Source organism: Tetrao urogallus (genome assembly GCF_951394365.1).
Source record: "Tetrao urogallus genome assembly, chromosome: 8".
Taxonomy (NCBI): Eukaryota; Metazoa; Chordata; class Aves; order Galliformes; family Phasianidae; genus Tetrao; species Tetrao urogallus.
Window position 1 is genome coordinate 32,060,552 of NC_136821.1, and position 19,660 is coordinate 32,080,211.

Sequence of the window (19,660 nt, forward strand, 5' to 3'; positions counted from 1 at the left end):
TCAGGGTTGGAATAAGCAGGCTCAGGTCTTACATAAGCTGGAGAAGGCATATACATGAAGAAAAGAGGAATGCATAAGAAGGTAAATCAGCATTTTCTGTTCTTGCTGTCTGAAAGCATATGAATTCAGAGACGTTTTGATGCAATTGAAAGTTGAAAAATGAGAGAATGTTTCATACCTTGCATAGTTGTTACACCCTGAAGCACATGATCATAAAGATTGCTATCAGCTGAAGACTGATAACGTGTATGATAACAAAATCCCTTGTTACTAGAGACAGAACTTAATGAATGTTGAAAAGGACGGTGAAGACGTAGACTTTTCAGGTGAGCAGGAGCTTTTGGAGACTGAAGAGAGACAGAGAATACCGTAAATTTTCCTATGTTATGATTTTTATGCCTTCTCCCGAAGAGTATCTGCCAAACAGCGATGGGCACAGCTAGAATAGCCTTCTCTCATTTTCAGGCAGTGCAGAATTGGTATCGTGCGTGGCATTAAAACACAAAATTCTGTTCAATAAAACAGGCTTTCTGCTTGGAAGAACATTTGTTCTAGCTTACAGGACGAAGCAGTCCATTTTATTAATGTTTAAATGGCTATAAACCCGTTTACAACCTAAAAGAAATCCTATTTCATTTAGAAACAAAGAGGCTGAATGAGAAGGAGGAAAAATAATATAACCTATCAAAACTTAGGCTAAAAAATGCAGAAAACTCACCCTTATGGCTGTAAACAATTTTGTTGATAAACTTTTTGTAAAAAGTTTTTGTTCGTTTTCTATTGATTGAGGGCACAACCCCACCACAAAAACAGCCTGTGTCCCCAGCTCTCTTACTTCCCTGAGACTTCTGAGTTACAGCACTGGCAATCTGGGTGCTTTCTGGGCAGGTCCACCTCTCAGCTACCTGCAGGGACAGGACGTGTGATAAACACGCTCCCCCATTCAGCTGTCCAGAAGATAAGACATTCTAGAAAGCTGGGTTGCACAGTGTTCCCAGATCAGATACTTCTGTAAATTTCTGAGTTTTGGAATACATTGTGGAACATACACAACAGTGAGGTTGCCTAATGCTGCATCCAAAAAAATAAAGAAACTGAATTAAAAAGGAATATTGCTGTACTACATTTACTGCAGGTCTTCCAGAGAAAAAAGCAGGCTCATATATTAAACAGTAAGGTATCCTTTAAGCGTGGATCCTGTTTTCATCAGCAAGTCAACGTATTCAACGTCTTCTGGGATTTGGACAGTAGCAGCTTACTTAGATAAAGTCCAGAGATCATGCCTCTGCATTGGTTCTCCTGCCCTGATTTCGCTAAGTGTCTGTGTAGTTATTTTGCATGGAAGTCCAACACCCATCTGACATGCTGCATAGCAGATAGTCAAGCTGCAGAGGGGTCTGGAGGACATCTTCAGATAGTGCTTCTGGATTCGTATGCTTTGCAGCGAGTTCAGCTGCTGGACATGGGGGCTCAGAACCACAACCATGTTAGCCTGACCTCCTTCCTTTTAGTCTCTGTGGACCACAAGAGCAGTACAAGACTAAAGGACCAAGTGAACTGTATTTAATTGTAAACACCATGCCTGGACAGCTTAGCAGTTCTCTGGAGTTGTACAGTCTTTTCTGGATAGTGAAGAATGTCCCAGGTTTTGGTACTTCACATTTTGGGGGATCACAGGTGAAATCTCCTGCCTGCACACACACAGTCACAGAAATGAAAGAATTTTTTAATTCCCTCTGGTCTCAGGCCACTGAGCTGGGCAAATGGAGAGCCGATGACTTTTTTCTTTATGTCTCCCTTATGCCATCGTTCAGTCTAGACAAGTGGTTTCAGGATTAATTCTTTGCCAGTATGTGCAATTGAATTTTATAGGGTCTGTTTGAGGAACGTATAAAAGCTAATTTAATTTCCTTCTGTCTTCTCCCTTCTTTTAATGTCTGGTGGCAAATAGTGCGCTGGCTAAAATGAGCTGTTATCTACTATCTGCTTTTAGTGATGATACATGGAACAAACAGAAAGCTGCTCAATTTTTATAACCTGAACTGAAAGTGCTGATGGCAGTAACCACAGGAAAAACTAGCAGACAAAAAGCCGACATACATCTGAGCAAGTTAAGCACATAAACATGACATGCAAATCACTAAAGAAATACAGATATGCAGCCCAGCAGTGTCATTTGGAGACAGACTATGCTTTTACCAGAGGCATATCTTAACCTAGCACAAGGTCTTTTCTTAGCTCACAGCTGTCCTAGAGAAAGCAGCCGCACTGTGAAACCACCAGAGGCTGAAGTGCAGAACTGAAGCAGCAGGGGAGGTTTGAACGCTATATAAATCAAGAAATGCAGTGCTTCAGCCTGGAATTTCATCAAAAGCTCATCAGCTAGCAGTTTGACTTGAATTCAGCTTTGATTTGCCAACCACAGAAAGAAAGGAAAGGAGAGATATTACTCCACCTTACAGAAAAGAGAAAAAAAGAAAAAGCAAAGAGCACATTTCTAGTGGGAGAAACAAGCAAACACCGCTCTGCATTCTGTTCCTAATAGGAATAGATGGCTTGAGATATGTTCAATTGCTATTCTGTAGTCTGGAGAAATGAGGGCTTCTCCATTTGGTGTTGCAGCCAGGAGATGGTTATCTGGTTTTCTCTTTGTAGTAAAGCATGGTGAAATGTTATCATTCTTGGCAAAGCTCGGAGTCAACTTGCTCATGGGTATGTCTGCTGGGCTTCAGATGGATTTTAGCACTGCATCAGCTGTGGAGGAAACACTGTGCTTTCAAAAGCAACCCATTTGCATCTGTTATTTCTCAGACAGCCCAAGGGAGGCATGGGGAGAACGGGGGGAAGGGCTGGAAATGTGTTTCACATGCCAAGACTTCGGTTTTGCTTTTCTGTTCAGACTTTCTGTCATCTTGAAATTATATCTATGAGTGCTGTTTGTACACAGCAGCATACAAAAGTGCAATTAACTCTTCATTATGGACCAGGCAGCGTAATTATAAAGCATTACAAGCTAGCAACCAAGGAGAGAGCCAACTTAGATTTCTTTTAACTTAATTTTGAGAGGTATATATAAAATTTCAACTATGAACGAGAACTTTCAGTAGTTGTCAATCAGCAGAGCTCCATAAAAGCACATGGAGTTGTACAGACTGGAATGCAATAAATAAGGTCTAAATTATCACTGACTACACTAACAGCCAGGCACCTTGTAGGGAGTAGGATGACATATTAAAATGAAATACCTCAGCCCTGTTGGAGAATGAATTGCTCCTTAAATGTTTTTAGAGAGATTAAAGGGAGTATTTGTACTATTTTCTGGAGTAGATTGAAGGTACCAGGACACAGATTTCTCTAACAGCCTGAGTCATTCCATTGGCAAGTTCAGCATGGCCAGCATTTTCAGCAGAGCTCTGAGTTGTCTAGATTTTGGCAACAAAATAGAGAAGGTGGTTCTTATTGGAAAAATGTTCAGGCAATACACAGTCTGGATTCAAGCTGTTTAGTCATACCATAGTGTTCTCTCTTGCACGGTATAGTGAAAAAAGAATTCATTTTGCTAGATGGGAAGGAACAGAAAAGGAAGGGATAAAAACCTTTTTTATCTGGAAACTTTGGATTTGGAAAAGAGATGCTAGGGGACAAATCTGGTCAGCTTTGGGAAAATCGACTTCCATGAAAACATGAACACAGGGTGTTTTTTTCAACTTGAACTGAACAACGTAATTTTCTCCATTATGCTGGAGTAAAGAAAACCCAGGCATTGCAACTCAAAAATGATTCCTTAAGGCTGTGGAACTGATTTGCAAACTTTGATGCTTGATGGCTTGTTACTTCATTTTTGAAGTTATTAGCATCCCTTCAATTATTAGCAACTGTTCCTTCTAGAAAGTAAGGACTGAACTCTATGGTTTCAGAAAAATCTGTTTTGCTGTGGGTTTGTTTGTGGGTTGGTTTTTCTTTTTTTTTTTTTTTTTTTTTTTTTTCCAGTTAGGGCAGTACTGAAGCAGCAATCTATGGGATCCTGGGTTTTAGCTGAATTAATTTTGCTCCCAGGATTTTTTTTACTTGGCGTACCTGAATCAGTTTCTTTTGCCATCTGGTTCATCATTTGCCCAGATTTAGTGAGGAGTATGATTACAGAACAGTTGTTATCATTTTATCTGTCTCGAATCTTGTTCTTTCTTGAATGCTCAGTTAAGACGACTTTTTGTCCCTTGACTGTAAACTCTTCAGCATGGAAAGTTGTCCATTTGCCTTGTTTCCCAGCACAGTTATGCAAGACATCTCAGTGTTCCTGCATCACAGTCATGCAACCAGACCGAGGCCTGCCTTGCTAGATGTTAGATTTAAAGAGAAAATTCCAGTTTCTGTATCAGGTGTTAATTTATGAGAGAGAAATGTTGGGTTTTTTTTCTGTGTAATAACTATGAAAACAACATCTATCACAAATCTGTGTGCTTGGGACAATTAGCAACATGCATGTGATATTAATCAATGGGCACAATTTAAATTTTGGTAGTTGAGAAAGATGCACTCAGAAAATATTTTTTGCCCTTGTGTTGTGCTGATGATGGCTTTTCTTCCCTTTACAATTAGGGACATTCCTAGATCTAATTATTAATTAGATATGTGCTGTGATCTGCAAATAGGTAGATCGAAGCTTGTAAGTTCTTCACAGACAAACATCAATCAGCCACCAGTATTCTGTGCAAGTACTAAAGACACAGTTGATTGCTTGGCATCTCTTCTATTTTACTGACATTTCTCATTGGAAGTATGCATTTTAAATTTTTAATTGTTTTATAGTTTATCTCTTCAGACCAAAATATTATATGGCTGATGTCTGCCTCTGGCTACGTTTTCAAAGGTCAGGAATTAACATATCTTCTTCGTCACCCTTTGCTAAGAATAAGATGAAGATGGTACATCCTTTTGTCCATGCTGTGTGTGCAGTACAGTCCTTTATTTTGAATCTCACTAGTATGTAGGCTGGCTTTTCCCTTGGTGTGTGTATCTGGTAATATCAGGAGTGCAAATATGATCTCAGGTTCTGTTTGTAGATGTAGAACCTTTGAGGCACAGTCTTCCTCTTCAGCGGCTTTAATTGGTCACAGAAATGCCCTTCCCCTTTCCTTTACTCTACCTGTAGCCTCTGCCAGGAGCATGAAATCTAGTATAATCTGTCCTTGGCAGCATATAGACTTTGAAGCACTGAGAACTACTTCTTGATTCTAATCAGGTTTTAACCTTAACCTCACTTCTGTGCCCAACCAATTCTCGTTTCATTCAGTCCCTTTGTTAACCAGCAGGGCAAACACTGAAATAACGTCTAGTTCCTGGGATGTGTCTGTGTCAAATTACTGTGATGCTGTGGTAAGTAGGAGGAACCTGTCATCTTTGGTAAGTTGTTAGGAGTCTGGGAGCTTTTCCCAATATCACAGCCTCACAGCATGTTCAAGTGACAAGTGGAGCCACGGTAGAGATTTTTTTTTAATGCTTTAGGCTGTTTGTGGTAGAACTTCTCAAAGGCCATGATTTCATGGCAGGGAGAACATTAATCATCAGCTTCTTGAAAAAAATACATGCAGAGCCTGTAATTTCATCAGCTTCTCAGTTTTTGTTCTTTGAGTATCCTCATTTTGGTGTGCACCATTGTAGTGAGCCACAGGAGAAAAGCGGTTGATGGATCATCTGCCCAGACACTGATTTGTTAGGAAGGGGCTTTTCCTGTTCCTGTGGAAGCTGAACTGAATGATGATAGGCAGCAATGAACCTTAATTCTTTCCCTTTCAGAAGCTGTTTTCAGTCACGGATGCAGCGGGGCACAGCTAAACTAAATTCTTTCTTGCATTTCTCTGCCTTCTATTCAGTACTTCTACAAATTTCTGCTCGCCATGAATACAGAGGTACAGTACTGCCAGAGGAGGGCCTGTTCCAGGCCCCTGAGAGGAGACTTCTATACATAGATACTTTGAAATCATAGTTCACTTTCTGTGAACAGCAGCAGGGAGCCACATATATCACTGGGTGATGCCCAGGTATTACCAGCCTGTTGCTTCTCATGTCACCCAGCTTCACCCAGAAATATCCTTTCTGGTGTAGGGCAGACCAGACCACAGCTGCTTCCTGTTGAAATTACCTGCCAGGCCACTAGGAGTGTTCACCCGTATGAGTAGAGGTCAATATATGCCTCATCTAAATGAATTCCATGAAAAATACCTTCAACACTTGTTTTCCTCGCAGCTATCCATAAATGCCTCGTATCTCCTGATACTTTGTTGGACAACATTCAAACAGCACAGAAGGCACTGGAGCGCAGTGGCCAATTCCTTCTGGGGACTGTCTAGAAGCAGTTGGTGTCTATAAGGCTACGCTGTGTGCTAGACAGCACTATCTGCCCTGGGCTTTGCTCTCGGACCACTGTGGAAGTGTCATCAGAAGATAGAGCGGGGGAAGGTCTGCCACTCTGCCAGGACTTCAGACAGAAACCAGACTGATTGTTGGGCAGTGTGGTTTTGTGGAATAACTCAGCATTGTCTGTAAGGCTTAAGTTTTCCACTGTGGTTTTGCTTTACTTGGATATGAGAAATGACAAACCAAAATACTGCCTTCCAGAGCCTGTGCAGCATATCTTGGCAACCCAGCATCGGTTTGGTAGAATTGAGTTTACACATCTCAGGCTGGCGTGTCCATGCAAGTGTTATGAGGGAGTCTGTAAGGAGATTAGCCTATTGGGATGTTTAGGGAGTGTGAAGAGAAAGCACTCAATTTTCTAACACAGATTACTACAGTGTTCCCTTTCCTGAATGAGAGCATGAGCAGGCTTGATCTTTCATTTACTGTGCACGCATATTAGAATATAGAATGAAAGTTCATATACATGCATTCCTACCACACCTCCACCCCCACGCAAGATGTCCATACACATTTGGGAACATGGAGGCCTTCCTGGTGAGTCATGGTATTTGTGCTGTCTCTATCACAGGCAAATGCATCATTTAATTCCTTTCAAGCACCATTATAAAAGTCTACCATTTTCTTTTTGTAGCTCTGTTCCCTTGAGAAGCAGTTTCAGAGTCTCCCTGCTTTGATAGCTACACATTTCCTTCTGAATTCCAGCTTCAAATAATTCGGCTTGTTTATCCTTTTTGTTTGAAAGCCAGAGATTCTCTTTAGCCTAAATGGTGCCTGTCCCTCTCTGGTACTTTCCGTCTGATGTTTACAGTCTGATTTCCCAAAGGAAACAAAGATCATGGAGTCATGCTGTCTGGCTGGCAGTCTTAGCTATCCTCAATTCATTTATAACTTGTTGGCCAATTTCAACCAGTGCTGACAGGGGAGCAGAGGTTAGAAACACCTGCTGTCCCTCCAAGATGGGATGATAGTTATTGATTAGATTCTAAACAGAGGCTCAGCACTGTTACTGGGGAAACAGCAGTGATAACTCAGTCCTTGCTCCGCAGTCAGAGACATTGGCTCCTATTTGTGTAGACTAACCCACCTGGGAGAAAGCTAGGTGGGTATTGCTGGCAGGAGGGAGTAGGCCTTGCTTAAAAATACAAATTAATGGATTAAATGGTATAAGGCATTAATCCGCAGGAAACAAGGCTTCGTTAGTTCATAGAATGCTTAGTTATTGAGGACTTAAACATGGACAGGGATACTGATATATTCCGGGAAAGGGAGAAAGAGTAATTAGGGAAAACCTGGATCAGTGTACTTTCCACCTGTGCCAGGTGAGCTGCACAGCACGTCTGCATCACTCGTCTCACTTCAGCCTTCAGCACAGGACATAAATGATAGATAGAGTTCCTGCTGATCCTGCTACACAGAGGCACATTTCATCCATAGAGAGGATAGTTGTGTTGATTGTTCCTTTACATACCTGCTAGCTCGGTTCATGTCACTCATAACCTGTCAGATATTTGGGTGCAAATCAAACTTTAGGCACTTTGTCAAAGGCACTCTCTCAATTTACCGCCTTGCTTTGGCTTCCCTTTTAAGCTACAGGCCCCCCGTCCACAGCAGTGAGGTCTTGCCTTGACCAAAGTCAGCATTTTTCAGAGCAAGTGCATCCCTGTGGCCATTGCTGAGAGGTGCTGCTGACCCATCGCTGAGATAGATGTGCTCAGAAAGTGCTAGGGAGGCCTTCTGTTTTGCCCAGTCCTGTCTGGCCTGAAGCTCTCTGGGAACCAGATCTGACCGCACATCTGATGTGTGTTTCAGTAACTGATGTGACACCTGTCTTGTATAGTACTGGGGTACATTTTTTTAAACATATAGTATATTGAGATAAAGTACAAACCTAAAACTCCAAAGGCATTTCCTTTCATTTTTCAGTGTACATTGGTTTACTTTCATGGATTAAGCAGACAGGAGAAAGACAGAACTATCAGCTTGCCTAGCAAAGATGCCCTTCTAAGGGGATGAAGGTGACCCACTAGTTGTGTTTTCTAGTGCTCCCATCATCCTTATTGCTGAGCATGCCATCACCACAGATCTTTACCAAATTAAGCAAGGAAGCACTTACCATTCCAGTGGTTTGATTGATACAGTAATTACTTTATGTGTAATGAAGGGGACCCACAAAACAGCTTGCCATGAAGAAATGCTTTGCATTAGCTACGAAGTGCCCCCCTAAAAATTTCTTCTTGGTATCTGAGTGTGGCATTCTTGCTGCAAGGGCCAACAGCTGCAAAATCTGATATTCTGGTAAAGTGGTCAGATTGGCTTTTCCTAGTTCAGGGAGGTGAGGCACAGAGGAAATTAGTAATTTGTTTCAGATTTAACAGAAAGTCTGGGACAGTTTGGGGAACTGACACCAGGAAGCACAAACTGCACAGGGTTCTTCCTTCTTCCCACTGAGCACTTCAGCTGGTGTGCAGCTGCTTGGTGTTTCTGGAGTTGTGAGATGAAGCAACAGGCCACCTCTGCACTGTACCTTTTTATTGCCTAAATAGAGAGGCACTGAGCTCTGACTGCGGTTTAATCTATTTGTCAAGAGCTGTCAGTCACCTTTAAAAGGACACCCTGCAATCAGCAGTCTGTTATATGAATGTAGCCCCTGTTAAGGCTATGTTGCAGGAGGGGTGAAATACCTCAGGATTTCAACTGTTGTCTGAGCTGGCTGGATCACAGATTGCTGCATGAAAGGCTGGAGTGCTGAACTGAGCAGAGGGTTTCCATCTTCTCCTTGTGGCCAGTTCAGCAGAAACACTGGCCATTGCTTTGAAGAGTCTAGCACAGGCTTTCCAAGAACTCTAATCTGAGAAACTAAGGAGTTCTTTGAGCTTTTCGGAGAAAAGCTGCCTCTCATATTTCCCAATATTGAAGCATCCCTCTTTGCATTTCACCACCAGTTCATGAGGTAGAAAAAGAGCAACGTACTGTGTTTATTTGTGTTGTAACATACTAAGGGTACAGATTGGTCTGATTAACTTTCTCACACACACTTCAGTACGGAAGGAATCACAGCAGGAGACAAAATTACTCTGGCTCCCTTGTCCTGCACCCCGATGGAGTGTCTGTATTTTATGTAGTAAGTTACCTTCGATTCCTTTTAGGTTAGGATTTTAAACAAGAAGATCGATTTTAGCGATATTCAGTCCCGGTGTGGTTCCAGAGATAACATCAAACATTCTGCAGGGGGAGGAAATGTAAGTAGCACAGACACTCTGTAAGCAGGCATTTCCACTGCGATGACCCACCTTGCGCAGCCAACTCCCTCTATCTCCCTTTTTCTGAGCGCTCTTTTCCTTCTTGCTAATAACTCACATGTGAGTTTGGTCTAGTAGTTGTGTGAGCCCTGTGTATGCAGTGGTGGTCTTCTGATCGTTCTTCATGGAGCACAACACATTTCCAGGACTTGGTCAGGAAAAGAAAATGAGAAAGACAGATGATTTCTATAAACACCTAGGGATACTAACAGTAAAGGGTGAGCCAGAATGGTTTAGTGCTTTTCTTGGGAGTGGCCCGAGAAAATCATTTCCAGAAAGAGACTCCAGCTCACAGCTGGGCATCCTCAGCTAACCTTCTCAATTCTCTACTTTCTTCAGAGAGAAAAAAGATACAAAGAAAATAAGGATAAAGAAAGTTCAGAGAGAGGGTGTGATCAGCTGGCGTACATGTGCTAATGCCACAGCGTTATTCTGGTACAAACAGCTGAGGTTGCTCAGGGTTTGATCATACACCGGTTGGGTCCAGCAGACATATTGGAATAGCATAAGGATGTGATGCACCTGGTGGAAATGATTGGTCTCAGATGAATTTGCGGCATGCACACATCAGGTCCTCTGCAGTGGGAAGTAACCAGATTCACTACGGCCACCATTGCTGGCTTAAGTCACTGCTGGCAACGTAAGAAAAGCAGAGGCATTGTAGTCAGCTTGGAGCTTCTGTGTGCATTGCTTGGCCCGGTCTGGAAGGGCTGCGGCTTCCTGCTGGGGGCAAAGCAGGATTGTGGCTGTAGCTATTCCCGAGCTGGGCTCAGCGCAGCCATGGCAACACAGAAGGGATGAAGGGTGCCTGTGCTGCTGCCTGGCTGAGCAGTGCAGTGCTGCTGTCACTGGTGACCGTGCACCAGCTGAGGCGCAGCTGCAGGAGTTGTGTTTGTAGATTCACCAGCCTCTCTGTAGCGGATTGATCTAAAAGTGCCTATCATGTTTAGATGGCAAAAAATGTGAAACAGATGGCCAAGAAAAAAACAGTCATGGAAATATTCCTGCTTGCCAGGATGCACGTTCAAAAACAGAACCAAACAGGGGTTTGAAGCATCCACCCTTTAGGGAGGCTCAGGAACATTTCAGAAAGAACCCACAAACTGATCTGCTTCATCCTCCTCTTCATTTTCCTAATAGAAAAAGCTTAACCCAGCTCTATCATTTTCCCTAGGCGGAAAGGAAGCTTGCTGTATTAATCCAGCATTTCCTCATTTGTGGCATGGTCAACTAACCGTCTCTCCTTTTCCAGTGGTTTCTGGAGGCTTGGGCTCTTCCTCTGCAAGGCTTGTCTTTTTATTTATTTTATTCTTTTCACTCTCGTAATTTCTGTGTGTGTGCTTTTAACAGGTACAGATTGTAACGAAGAAGATTGACTTGAGTCATGTGACTTCCAAGTGTGGTTCGCTCAAGAACATTCACCACAAGCCAGGTATCGGTAGAACTTCCTACAATTTCTGGGATCTGGGACAAAGGAAAGACTTGTATGTGAAGGGGAAGTCATGGAAGATAGAGTCCTCTTTTATAGTTCTAGAGAAAGTAAATATACTTGGGTGATAGAAACACTACTCTTAGTTCCTTAAATGTGTACAGACATAGATGTGCGGAGCCACCTTGTTTAGAGATGAGGTAAAAGGTTGTACAGAAGGATGCTGCTTGTACAAAAAGTCAGTTTGATAAAACACCGATATTCATGCTGAAGTCAGCAAAATATTTAAATGTCTTCTTAAATCAAGCAGACTGTAGCACATGCTTACAGTTTGAATATGTGTGTTAAAGGTTTTGTATTTTACTGAACACTCAGCGTGTTATTCTGCGCATCTCTAAAATCATTAGAACTCAACTAAAAGGGAAGTAATCTGAATGTGCCCATCTGCATTGTGTCAGACCTTCTCCTGAGCTATTCTGCTCTTTATTTCCTTTTCTTGTGTAGGAGGTGGACGTGTGAAAATTGAGAGTGTGAAACTGGATTTCAAAGAGAAAGCTCAGGCTAAAGTTGGTTCACTTGAAAATGCTCACCACGTACCTGGAGGTGGTAACGTCAAGGTAAGGGGACGGCCCTCAGGGAAATGCTACCAGTGTGCCTTCAGCCCAAATTCTTCTGTGAATTTATAGAGCTGTGAATTCAGTGATGGCTCTGAGTTGAGTAGGAAGTATCGTTTCGTTCTGCATCAAACCCGTTCACGTACCACTTGCTCCCTGTGGAATTAGGAATGATCAGGCTCACATCCCCAACTAAGATTAATGTGAACCTTGTAGAGGAACCTCCTGTGGTTTGTGCCCTGGCTTTCCATCTAAAAACAACCTTGTTTGGAACCATTGCGTGGCATAGGCATGATACAGTAAGCTTGTAGTGTGGCTATCCTAGAGGATTGGGACTGCTTTGTGAAACAGGAGGAAAACATCTTGAACGTAAGACATTGCCACAAGCATTTGAAAATACAGATTTCAGAAACAAATCACATAAAATGCGTACTAATTTCATACAGCTAGGAACTGTGCTCCTGCTTGTTCAGGCATCCATCAGAGACAGAAATATTAAGAGAGGATGTAATATATGTGTAAAAAAAAAAAAAAGAGAAAAACTTCAGTTTCAATCCTTCTAGGAACTAAAGAAGCTTCAGTCCTTGTAAGAGCTGTTAAAAAAAAAAAAAAAAAAAAAAGGAGAGGCAAAGATGTATGATGAGAAAATTTGTTAAACATTTTGTGTGTTAAACTCTGCTTTCCTGCAACAGATTGACAGCCAGAAACTCAACTTCAGAGAGCACGCTAAAGCCCGTGTCGATCACGGCGCTGAGATCATCACGCAGTCACCAGGCAGGTCCAGCGTGGCTTCTCCACGCAGACTCAGCAATGTCTCATCCTCTGGAAGCATCAACCTGCTTGAATCACCGCAGCTTGCTACCCTCGCTGAAGATGTCACAGCAGCCCTCGCCAAGCAGGGCTTATGAATCTGCTCATTTTGCGTTGTATGAAGTAATAATATTTAGGCATGAGCTCTTGGCAGGAATGGGCTCAGAGCAGGTGTTACATTCATTTTTACCATGTCTAAAACTAAGTCACATCCCAAGACTTGTAGTTACCATACAGTTAAACAAACAAACAAACAGATAAATATTAATAGATGCAGAAATTGGCCTGATCTCCATTTACAACAGGAAGACACTGGCTTTATATGGGTATACAACTGCAGTATGTTACATTGGACAATTATTGTTGCTCTGCTCTGTCTTGCATGGAGTACCGTACTACAATAAAATGCATTTTTACCTTTCATGTGCCTGAAGGCCATCCACCTCTTTCTGAAGAGCCTTGTTAATATCCCAAGTTGCTCATTTCACTGTTCTGTTGATAGATGGGGAAAAAAAATGAGAAACTGCCCATTGTAAGTTATTACAGGTTAGATTAAGAGTCTGCTTACCAGAAGGAAGGGGCATATAGAGAAATTCAAGTTTAATTAATTAAAAAAAAAAAAAAGTGATATTTTGTATAAATGAGTAGAACAAAAGTTGAATTAAGTTATTAACATTTTTTTGGACCTGGATAAGTATGTCGGTGTATAGCTGATAAAGCCAATAAATTATTTAACTAATAACTAAAACTATTAGTGGAAAACATTGAATCATGCTTGGGGAAGTGACGTAAAAAAGCTTTGAAAGCGAGCACTTCCACCCCAATGGACTTGTGTCTGATTAGGAAGTTGGTTAAGCGGCTAGATCTGTGTAGTCACCATCAGTTTCACATCCTTTCCGTCTGTTTGATACAGTATTATAGATATATATTTCTCTGTGGCCATTTGTGAGACGCCCTCTTCATATACTTGAATATTCTACTTTATTCACAGTATCTGTGTCTCTTGCACCCTTTGGTGTTGCAATTTTAGGTATGTAAAAGTAGATGTTAGCGGGGTTTTTTTTCCCTATTCATAAAAATACATTTAAAAAAAAAAGATGAAAACTTTTAGCATGAAGTTGCTTTCTGTAACAACTAAAAGCCGTGACCCTGTTTTAGTGCCAGATGCAAGTCTCTTCTGTGATGCTAGAAAAAGGATTCCTTCCCTCCTCCCTCCCTTTCTTCACAAAGATATGATTTCTGTGGGGTCCAGAAGTTTGTAAAATGGTCTCCAAAGATGGCTGGGTTTGGATTCTGGATTTTTTTAAAATCCAAAATAGTTTGGCTTTTTTTTTTTTTTTTTTTTTAAACTCCTGTAGTAACAGCAAATGTTAGATTTATTTATTTTGTTTTCCTTTTGCTAAAGTTGAAACAAAAAAAAGTATTAAGGTGTCGTTTCCACTCCTTCAGTGATATCTTATGTATACACTCAGGCACTCAGATCACAGTGGTAAACATTACAAGAAATGCCTGTAAATTATAGTACATGAGTAAATAAATTGAGCTCCCTGCACTGGGGTGCTGTAGTGATTAATAAATAGGGCATCTTCAAATCTGAGCAAAATGGGATTATACTGACTAATAAAAAGTATAAGAAAAAGTGTGCATAAAAAGGGCAGAGATATAGAATCATCCAATCTAACGGAGTTACCTGCAAGAGCTCCAACACTGTCTTATGGACACTAAGAGAACACTGAAGGTAATATGGGAGTATTACTCATCGGCAGATAATAATCTGCTGATGCTATATGTACAGTAGACATTATGAAATGACCAGTTTACATTCTTGCAGATTGTTTGATCTTTTTCCTTTTGAAATCTCTTAACTAAACTTTGCACTGTCAGTTGAGCTATACTTGATACATGTATTAGGTTAACATTGTGTGCTGGAAGCTTTTTATCTGTTCTTTTTGCTCCTTCATTTCTATGTGTGCGTGTGTGTGTTGGGTTTTGAACCAAAAAGACTGTAGAGAACATTCTTATGTCTGTGAAGGAGGATTCTAATAATTAATTGCACAGGACTCCACATGATTCAGGTTGCAAACGCACGGTTACTTGGCAGTAAATCTTCAGTGGACCAAATGAGGATTTTGGCTAAGCTGTCACATAGTATAAAGACAAATCAAAATTATGAAAACTCTATAAATTTTACTGGAAACGTTAGCCCAACACACAACATTTCAGCACTGCAAAAAGCTTTATCACACTATAAAATTCCTAATGCTGTTGGTAAGTCAGTTGTTTTATACAAAGGACAGTGAGCTTGGAACCATGCTAAATGGGTTCTGATTTCTGCCTTGTATTTGTTATACTCTTGTGTAATCGTATGAATTCTCATGGAAACAATGTCAAGAGATATGCATTAAAAGCCTCTTCCCATTTTTTTTCCAGGAAAGCAAACGACAGAAAGAAAAAAAACAAAAACTACTAAAACAGTACCTACATCACATTGCTCTGATCACACAGTTGATGTAAATGAGCCTTGCAGTGTGGTTTTTCTTACGCCTTTTGCAAATGTGGGAGAGTCTGTGGTACTACCGAACCTCAGCTTCTCTGAAGCTGAACACCAGCTAGTGAGAACAGTGTTACTTGAGGTGTTTTTTTTTTTAATTCTGCTTTTAAAATTGACATTCTCTAGGTAATGATGTTTAGTTAATCCACTTACGAGTACAAAGTTAGAGTGGTGTAACGCACCAAGACATTTATTTCATGCATTAAAATGAGCTTTCTTGTCTTGATTCAAGCAAAGACCTTTGTAATTGTAATCATCCCTCCATAGAAAGAATCCTAGAACGCTGTGGACTTAGATGAAGGTAAAAGAAATTAAGAGTTTGTGCTGTTAAAAAAAAAAAAAGAAAAAAAGAAAAAGTTGTTACATGACTCTAGATGTTCATTGAAAAAGTTCATATTAATCTTAATTGATCGAGAAGAGGGTTGGTTTTTAAAAGAAGAAACTGTTTTGTAAATACGCAATGCCCACTTAAACAAGACAGAGCCAGCTTCCTGGAAACTGCATCCTTTGTTTCTTTTCCACAGGCATGTTCAGCCAGCAGGTACGTGGGTGTCTGAGACCTGACTTTGTAACAGAGCAGAGATAATCCAGATAAATGGAACAGCAAAAGATGGGATGGCTAGGGGAGAGCCCCTAATTAATAATCTGTAACGCTATAGAGACGAAAGAAAGGGGCTTCTGCCCCATCCGCAGACTCCTGTTTCTGTGTAACCACAAGCAGAAAGAAATCCAAAGTGAGCAAACCTCTGTCCAGCACCAATAAGGGAAAAAACTAATACTGATGAGGCTAATTCTGTGCCCGTTAGGGCCATGTATATTTTCGCTGTACAGCAGTAAATGGTATCATCCATTCAGTGCTATGCTAAGGTACAGTAGTAACCTCATCGTGGCTGCTTACAAATAGATGCTTGCCTATCTACACGACCCAAGGGAGTCTGAAGGCAGCCTGTGTGTGCTACCACACGTGAGCAGCAGTTTTTGCCACGCTGGACCAAATACCGTTGCATACCCAAAGTACTCACGTCCCTTCAAAGGCAAACGCCTTGAAGAGTTGATGACGTTCGCTATGAGAGCCGAAGCAGGTAGTCTAGCCTAGGTGTGTAGAGTTCATTGCTCGTCAAAGCAATTCCCGCTGCAACTCAATTCCCACTGCAGGAAAGTAAATGAGTTTCACACTTGGAAAAATCAAGCATATAAAAGCCACTTCAACTTTAGCAAAGAGAAAAAGCCAACGAATGAACATGCTGTATGCTGGGATTTCAAGGAATGCAGTCTGCTGTTACAAACCTGTGTTTTTTCTGATAATTCTAGAGCCTGTTACCATAAAAAGAGGCATTTCTTGAATGGCTGGTGGTAGGTAGTTCATGTTTTTCAATCCGATTTGCAATTGTATTTGTTGCTGTATAGTGATTGTTTTGCAAAATAAAATCGCTTGTCATCTACTGGCTCGTGTTGGTTTGCACTGTTGGGATGCAGCGCTGGGTGCACTCAGCCATTCCATATCCTCGCACCACATACCTGCTGCCATTGCGGGCAGTCGGTTCTGTCAGAGCTTGCCGAGCCCCGTTATTGACAAAACATCGCGTTTTACTCATAGCAGAGCAAGATCTTCCAGTGTTGTGTGAATACATGCTCTCAGCTAGTGGGTCCCGCCGTGCATGGAGCAGTTCAGCCCTCCCGACGAAGCACCGGCTCCGCCTCGAGCCGCTGCTCCGACGGGACGCCGTTCCCGCCCTCTCTTCGCGCGCTCCCGCAAGCGGCAAAGCAGCGCCCGCCGCGCGCCTGCGGGCTGCCTCGCGCCTCCGGAGGCCGCGCGGTGGCCGTTGGTGCTGTGAGGGGAGAAGATGCGGCTGGACGGCGCGGCGCGCTGTTTGCGCCGTGAGGGCCTCGGCTGGCCGCGAGTGAGGGGTGTGCGCTGCCGGCCCCCGGCAACGTGGTGCTTCAAATGTACCAAAGGTAACGGGAGCTGCGGGCGGGGGAATTTGAAGGGGATCGGGGGAGCGTCCCCCATTTGCAGAGCTACTGGAGGTACTTCGCTCCCGCGGGGCCCTAAGGGAAGCAGGGCCCCATTAGTACTACTGGGAGTAAGGCAGCGAGTGGAAGGATTGAAAGATGGAGAACAAAAGGATTCAAGCACTTACAGCTGAAGCGGTAGTTGAGGACAGGTGGTAAGAACCCACTTGTTCTTTTCCGGGGAGCAATGAAGAGATGGTATTAGTGACACTCCTTGTGCTTCACTGCATTGCGGGTGGTGTGTTAGGATTTACCATGAGTGCTGTGCTGGAACACTGCTGAGTAGGAGCTGTCGATCAAACCGTTATGAGCTACGGTTAATGGAATGCTGGTAGCCCAGGAATCCTGCTGCAGCGTTTGCTGGTGCACTGAGGGTCTTCTGGAAGGGAACAAGAGAGTCCCACTGTTTGTTTCTAGGAAAAAGGCGATGGATTGGTCTGTTTGAGGTTTTGTTTGGGCTTCTTTCGTGTTCATCTCTTGTTTGTTTGTGGGTTTTTTTTTTTTTTAATTTATTTTCAAAAACAAATCAGGAGTTCATAACTACTCTTTTGTATAACCTCACTCTGTGTGTGCATTCACAGGTGGGTGGTGCAATCATTAAGTGCTAACTCTGCAATCATTAAGTGCAGGTGAGAGTTTGAGAGTGAGCACAGGGCCAGCAGCTGGGGTGTGAGTAGGAGACCTCAAGTCTGGGTGAGGATGTTGGCATGGGAGTGTGTGAAAGAGGAGTTTTGTCTGCAACAGTCTCTATGGCTGGCTGTACCTGTGTCTTGCGTGTATGTGTGCATCTTTGGGATGCAGGCAGAGCTGGGTTGAGTCTTCAGATGAGAAGGCAGCACTGTCTATTGGTCTGAGATGGAGACTCTTAGGGCTCTAGAGACCAGGCAGAAGGAGACCCCAGGCTCAGGAGTGGTAGGAGGAGGCAGCTATTTATGGCATCTTTTAACACCCTCTTCTCCATTTGAGATCATGATTCTGATCTCTTCTGTGTCTTTCTTCTCCTGTCTTGTGCATTTATATTAGCTGGCACTGATCTGAGAAGCGAAACGCAAGCTTGAGGTAGCTGTGATAGAGGTGGTATTCCCTGAGCAAAAATTCTAGATTTTAGGAAAATCAAATTGAGGTTTTTTGCTTTTCATTATTCTTGCTTCTGTCTGACTCCAGCTTTTTCCTGTCTGCCCTGTTTTCTTCCAGGCAGCTGTTCTCTGGTGATGTGATGTTGTTTCCCAGGAAGGGTGGGGAGATAGTGGAAGCAGCTCTGCAGTGTCAATTGCCATAGTATGTCTGCTCAGGAGACTGCTGCTTGTTTTGGGGGGCTGATGCGGTGGAACAATTTGATTGCTTAGTGTTAAACTAAGTGATTTGGGTTGGACTAGCAAAAAAAATTATGAGCCTGAACTGCAGGAAAGAGCTGTCTGGCTCACTAAGGGTTCTGCAGGCTGCATTTGGTAGGCTTTTGGAAAAATGCAGGGCCAGATGCAGGAACACCTTCTGCATGTCCTGAAGCTGGGTTAACTGCGAAACCAGAGGGAACCGGCAAAGATGGAGAGTGTATTGCATTGACAGAGTTGGAAGGACTTCTGCAGGCATTACTTGTGTTCTGCAAAGGTGATGTACTCATCAGTACGGTGTGTTATGACCCCTGAGATGCAGCTAACGTTTGCTTATTTTGCTCAATCCATAAACCAACAACCTGCGTTTCTTCTGCTTCAAGAAATTAGTCAAATTGATTCTGGCTGCTGCAGCTGTGCCATGGAGTGCAGGCAGGTGTCCTAGCAGCTTCCCTGTCACTTACCTGACTTCCTGCATGCCTAGTCCACAGAACAGCACAAGTAAGAAGTGCTTTTTGGTAATGAGTTAACACACAGGTCTTTCTGAGGACTTAGTTTATCTAACTTAGCATGCTATGTTGACTTTTTCTCTTGATTTTTATTGTTTTTGTTGTCTGCATCTTGTTTGTTTCAACAAAAGCCACTTATACAATATTAAATAGGAGCTAAGGAAAGCAGAGAGCTGTCTTGGAGGGCACCACTGTAGTCCTAGTACTCGAGTACAAAATCAAATGCTGACGGTGAAGCTGAGAGCTTCTGCTGTGAACTAAAGTTCTGTACAGAGATAAGTAAAATTTTCTAGGCTATGACTTTTGGTCAGCTCTTTTATGCATAATTCCCTAGCAGCAAGCTGGTTCACTTGCATGGATAACAGCACCTTGGGTTTGTGTGTCCCTCACGGGACATGTCCTCAGGGATATGAAAAATAACAAGAAGGGATTCTTTAGATACGCTGGGCAGAAAAGACAGACAAAGGAGAATGTACCTTCTTTGGTAAACAAGAAGGAAGACCTGGCTTCCTCAGGCATGGAGGAAGCTGAGGTACTTAATGAGTTATTTGCCTTGGTCTTCCTGCCATTCAGACTTCCCATGTCTCTTGCATCCCTGAACCTTTAGATGAGAGTCGAGAGAGCAAAATCCATCCCACTTTAAGATAAGAGCAAGTCTGAGACCACCTCCTGAGGCTAAATGTG

The 19,660-nt window shown here is 42.5% G+C and overlaps 1 protein-coding gene across 1 annotated transcript in view; it reads left to right on the forward strand.

The window, feature by feature from the left end:
- The window catches only part of MAP2 (microtubule associated protein 2), a gene marked incomplete at both ends in the record, with an annotated part of 61,052 nt that extends 48,382 nt beyond the window's left edge, over nucleotides 1-12,670 (forward strand). The window contains 3 exons of the mRNA XM_079538893.1: nucleotides 11,070-11,151; nucleotides 11,653-11,765; nucleotides 12,455-12,670. Coding sequence (XP_079395019.1) covers nucleotides 11,070-11,151; nucleotides 11,653-11,765; nucleotides 12,455-12,670 — 411 coding nt within the window. The remainder of the gene's footprint in view (nucleotides 1-11,069; nucleotides 11,152-11,652; nucleotides 11,766-12,454) is intronic.
- Between the last annotated feature and the right edge of the window lie 6,990 nt (nucleotides 12,671-19,660).